This window comes from Dreissena polymorpha, unplaced genomic scaffold (assembly GCF_020536995.1).
Source record: "Dreissena polymorpha isolate Duluth1 unplaced genomic scaffold, UMN_Dpol_1.0 chrUn015, whole genome shotgun sequence".
Classification (NCBI taxonomy): Eukaryota; Metazoa; Mollusca; class Bivalvia; order Myida; family Dreissenidae; genus Dreissena; species Dreissena polymorpha.
Window position 1 is genome coordinate 385,001 of NW_026273329.1, and position 5,820 is coordinate 390,820.

Here is a 5,820-nt window from a genome sequence, read left to right on the forward strand (position 1 = left end):
ATCATTCACAAGGCGAATTGAATCATTCTCTCGACCGACCTACACAGACTAACATAAATGGTATGAGCTTAGTGACTTGCTGAATGAAACACTTGCCTTAAAAGAAGACAAAGAAGTTTTCTCAACGGCTATATCGTTATATGATTCCTCGATTGACTTAGCACCTATACTAGCCAAGCTTCCAACAAATGTTCAAGAACGGTGAGCAGCCAAGGCCAACGATTACAAGAAGAAACATATCGTTAGTTTCCTTCCATTCACTGCCTTCGTGTAATTCATAGGAGACCAGGCTACTATTCGTCACGATCCATGTCTGAGAACAGCACCTACAGTGATAGGAAACAATTTGTTTAGTACAGAGGCCTGCGTTTTAAAAGTCTGAAACCGAACCACAGTGTTCAAGAGTGTCCAAATACGATGGCATGTTCAAATCGTAACAGCGACGGTGTAATGCATTCAGATTCGTGTTGTACATCCTAAAGAAAGAAATGTGGAGAGATCACTAAAAGAAACAGTATGAACAATGAAAACAGTAAAGTGGGTCCACCACAAGTCACCAGCAGATTTACAAGTGTTAATGATGTAGATTACAAATCCTGTCAAAAAAATGTTCCTGTAAATGTATTTGTGAATAATAATCCTGTCAACAAGCTTAAATGTTATGCTAGTGTAGATGAACAGTCAAATAAGACGCTGGCAAAGAATGAGTGGTTCAATAGTTTGCATGTTGATTTCCTGAAGAAGCATTTCATGTCAATACTTGTAGTGGAATATCCGTTACAAAAGGTCGTTATTGTACAAAAATATTGTATCTTCTTTTTCATGACATTGTTTCTTACAGCTTACATTGTGTCATTGAATGTCCATATATACCATTTAACAAGTCTGAACTTTGCACATCCAATAAATTGAGACAGATTTCTAACCTTGCAAATGTCGTCAGTTCCTTGCTCCCTTATGTTCCCAATGTTAACATACTTATGCTGATAGGTAGTTGTGCGATTGACGTACATAAGGTGCATTGCAAATTGAAGCTTAACCAGTGACATTTCAACGTATTGGTCTCGGCTTGGTGGTAGTGGGTTAACTTTGTCTAGTGATTCTCATGCCTTAAGTAAGGTAAATGTCAATAAGACCTAGGTGTTGTCTAGAGGTAGGGAGTCATTGTTTAAGCACTGTGATACAGTCTTTTTTGTAGTGGACTCGTGTTTTAATTATGATCATCTCTTTTTCCAGTCGACCAATAATGAACAAACACTCTCGGTTGATGATCGAACATTCATTGACATCATGATTAAGATTATGCACAAAGACAGGAGTGGTTGTTGGATCGCCCCTTTACCGTTCAGGAGTCCAAGATAACGTTTACCCAATAATCGACAGTTGGCCTTGAAACCTGCTCGGCTTCTACATGCAAGCTTTGCTAGGAATCCTGTAAAAAAAGGTTTGTGTGTTGAATTCATGTCAGAGATAATTGGTAACGGACATACATAAGTTGCCCCTCACTTGTCTATTGTTGAGAATTGGGAAATTCAAGAATGCTGGTACTTGCCTATCTTTGGTGTCTTTCACCCGTAAAAGCCCAATCAAATACGTTGTGTGTTTGATTCCTCTGCAGAATTTCAGGGAACCTCTTTGAATAAAGTATTGCTCAGTGGCCCCGACCTGAATAAGGGTTTGATAGGAATTTGGATGCGATTTAGGCAAGATCTCATCCCTGTTACAGTACATATAGAGCCGATGTTCTATTGCTTTCTAGTGGGTGAGCAGCAACGATATTATCTCAGGTGTTTGTGGTACAAATACAATTATCCAGATTATGATTTGATAGATTACCGCATGCGTGTTCATGTTTGGAAATAGCTCTTCCCCGGCTCAGGTAACTTACGGCTTCGTAAGTCTAACGTAGAATCAGACCCTGATGTGCTCGACTTTGTGACTAACAACGTTAACGTCGACGACGGCTTGACGTCACAACCTTCATCAGATGACTTGGTGAACCTTGTAAAGCGTACCCAGAATGTTTTGGCTAATTATGGTTTGCGCCTACATAAGGTGAAATTAATGAAATTAATCGGGCAATAAAACGCTGCAATTACTAAGCTCTTTTTGCTCACCCAAGCAAGTATTTTCAGAAGTAAAGGTAATTTATTTTCAAATAGAATAATAAATGCAAACATGATTAAGTACCGGTTTATATTTATACATAACTTTATAATATAGTTTTCAATAACAGTATATGTTTTATATCAAGTATATTAAGGACAAAAAGACAGGACAATGATGTTATATATCCTTAAACAACGTTATGAGTTTTTGGTTTTTAAATAGTTTGTATTGACACAAATAAAACGATTGGTTAATTGATAACAAATGAAATAAAACAGTTTAGTTTCACCAAAAACAGTCAAGCTTCACTTGCCTTGGCAAAACCAACGCTTTACTTCTTTATTATAGACTTTTTTCTATTTGCTGCTTTAAAAATAATAAGATACTGTTAAATAAACATCTAGGGATAGACATCAGGCTGCTCTCGAATTATACACACATTTGTTGAATATGGGTAATTAATTTTCATCGACAGGGTGCTTTTCAGTTTGGAAAATGAAAATGTTATGGGAAAACGGTTAGTTTTACGTTTGGACGCTGGAAAATGGGCACCATACTTTAAAGAAAGTTAAAACATTGGCTGAACTATATGAATGGTCATGTGCACTTAACATGACTAAATCACCGTCTAACATGCTTGTGTATTTTTGGACGCTGAAAGATTAGCACTTTCGGTATAAATTACGAAACAAGAACGCAACATTGGTTGAATCGTAATGTGTACAAGATGCAATAATGAAGTTATGTTACTGTATGAGCTTCGAAGCTGCTTGTGTTCGCACACGAATATTTTAGTCCATGAAAGATTAATTTTTGCAATTTTGGAAAATAAAAATATTGGTTATGTGAATTTAAATGCAATACAACCACTAAATTCGATTACGAATCGCATGCATGTGATAAAATTAGACGGCAATCTATCAACATGATAAGTTGATATACACTCTGCAAGAACGTGTTAGTCTAGAGTCGGGAAACTCGTATATATGGCATATGTTTACGTAAACATGACCATTATACTTTAATATGAAGAAAACGTTTTAAATACATTACATGACTAGTCACGTGCACGGGTTTCATTTAAACGGAAAGTGACTGTATCAGTTTAAAAGCCGCCTCAGTTTTCTTAAAGAACGAACTAGTGCCTAGTCCGGGAAAACTATTGTTTCGTTCTTTTGGACAATGAAAGCTACACTAAATTATCGCACGCGACAAGACTTTATACGGCACTTGGCTTCCTCAGCTGTATAACGTAAACGAACGTATTAAAACATGTTCGAGGAAAATTATTGTATTGAGACTTTTGACCAAGGAAACATGGGGACTGTGAATAAAAACTTTCATAAAAAGCTTATTTTGATTTATCATAACGTGCACTTTACTTCATCAGCATAGTAACCATATGATGCATGGAGCTGTAAATACGACCCATCAATTGCTTGAATATTGTTGTTCGTATTATTCGCCGTGTATATTCTCTTACTTTTAGAGGAGCTATTCCTTATTAACAACAAAGCAATATTTTTGTATCGCTTCAAACAGTTTGTAATTTGTTATTTTCATAGTTAAACGGTTTTATTTTCACTACAACATGTTCACATACATTCATCTAATTTTATTTTTCCGCTTATCATATAATAGAATAGACTCGCCCATTAATAAATACGTTGTACGATGAAGAAACAACTGATGATTAGGGTGATTATAAGGTTGATGATTAACTTGATGGCATCTACTTCTAGCGAATATTATATTATAGGGGCGTTCCAGTATTTACCTTCTGATTGTTCAGTCTCAAAAGAACTATTCACTATTTGAAGATGTTTGCTAGGGTAAGAAAATGGCTTAAATCGATGTGTGAACCACTGAAACAATAGCATAGCCCATTGTAGGTGTCAGGATACCAAATGCTTGACATGTCCTAGGAAACTAATGAAGTGAACAAAATATAAAAAAAACTTTTTTGAGAACGTTACGTATTTGTAGCATATCAATTATTTACTGGTTGAGTTAAAATTAATAGCTGAGTGTTGCAAAGCTCGCCAAACGTAGAAGCAACCACTAACAATTGACAGTGACTCAAATAGTTTATAAAAAGTAAAACGTTCTTGATTAATGCCATAATACACTTTAATAATCATCATAAACAGAAACAACACCAGCAGCAGCACCACCATCTACATTATAACCAGCATTATTATAACCCTTTTGGTATCGTCCACAATTTCCTCGGCTAGAATTGTATTATCATCATAATCGATATTAATAATCAACATTATCTTCATCTCCACGACAGCCTGTATCATATTTATATTTTAATGTATCTATAATTTTCAATCCATCAACACAAAACTTTGATCCATCACTATGATCATCAGAAACATCGGAATCCATCATGTTAAGCCATAACCACCAACAAAAACATAACAACTTTTGCCACTAACACCACCACCGTCGCAACAAAAGCCACCATCGCCACTACTACCGCCACAACCACTACCAACGCTAATACTACCACCACTGCAACCACCGCAAACACCGCCACGATCAAAACAACCGCCACCATGCCAACACCACAACATCCGTCACCATTATTGCCAGTACATTGTATTCTCACAACAACCACCGCCTCTGCCGCCATCACCAATGCCAAAGCCACCACTCACACGATACAATTGCCATCATATATTTATTTGTTAAGAAAATTAATACGTGTATACACATTCGGATGGTCGAAGCAGTTCATATTATGGATTTTGTAACGTATTCAATCCATATTTCAAATCCAGCTGAGATTAATATTAACAGTAACATGAACTAATAATACTTGTGTAGGTATTTTGCAGAAATAATAATTAACATATTCCTGACTACAAAAAATGCGAATTGTGAACATGGATATGCATTTTCTAATTGAGCGTGTACCATTTCATTTTTCGGTTTTAATTTGAAATGAAATATTTGTTCCGTATTACATATCTAAAAAAAACATCCGATAAATAATGACTAAATAGCAGTTGAAATATATTTAATAGAATAATAAATTGGTACATTGATCAGTATTCACCCGCGAGTTGGAACTGGATTTATTCTTATTAAAATAAGTGGAATGTGTTGAAATAAAGACTCTGTTATCAATGCTACAGACGGTTTTTATAGATATCTGGAACAGTTAGGAAAATGTAAAGTTATTATTTAAGTTCGAACATGCCTTGTTTTATATTGCATTTGATTAAAAAAAACGAAACCAGGTGTTGTTCCACATGCCACCCAGAAATAAGAATGTACATTCTAAATTAAGCAATGTGTGTAAAAATGTGTTAGACTATATCAATATATCAAGAAATCATGACTACATGTTAATTTATATCACACAAATTAAAAACAAAACAAATACAGATCCCATGTTCAGCAACTTTTGGAAAAGAAACTGAATGACTACAAAACAGAACGAATATGAAATATTTAGGATATTAATGTTGACACCCTAGCTTTACGTTAAATTATTTTCATTAATTGGTAAAAGTTTATGTATAAGTTATCAAGGAAAAACCAGTCCCTTATTTAATTTAATGACATGATTTTTTTTAGTTATTTAACACAGTTTGAATAATCATTACTATGAATGATTATTGTTAAAAGAATATAACAGTTCTGTTAACGGTTTGAATGAGGGAAGCAAATATATTTGCTATAAGATATATTTAAATT

At 34.8% G+C, this 5,820-nt stretch overlaps 1 protein-coding gene across 1 annotated transcript in view; it reads right to left on the reverse strand.

Moving 5' to 3' along the window:
* The window catches only part of LOC127863551 (uncharacterized), a 63,844-nt gene extending 59,094 nt beyond the window's left edge, over positions 1-4,750 (reverse strand). Inside the window, exons 1-3 of the mRNA XM_052403107.1 lie at positions 4,610-4,750; positions 1,553-1,665; positions 171-326 (exon numbers count right to left, since the gene is read on the reverse strand). Of these exons, the coding sequence (XP_052259067.1) occupies positions 171-326; positions 1,553-1,665; positions 4,610-4,750 (410 nt within the window). The remainder of the gene's footprint in view (positions 1-170; positions 327-1,552; positions 1,666-4,609) is intronic.
* Positions 4,751-5,820: the final 1,070 nt, after the last annotated feature.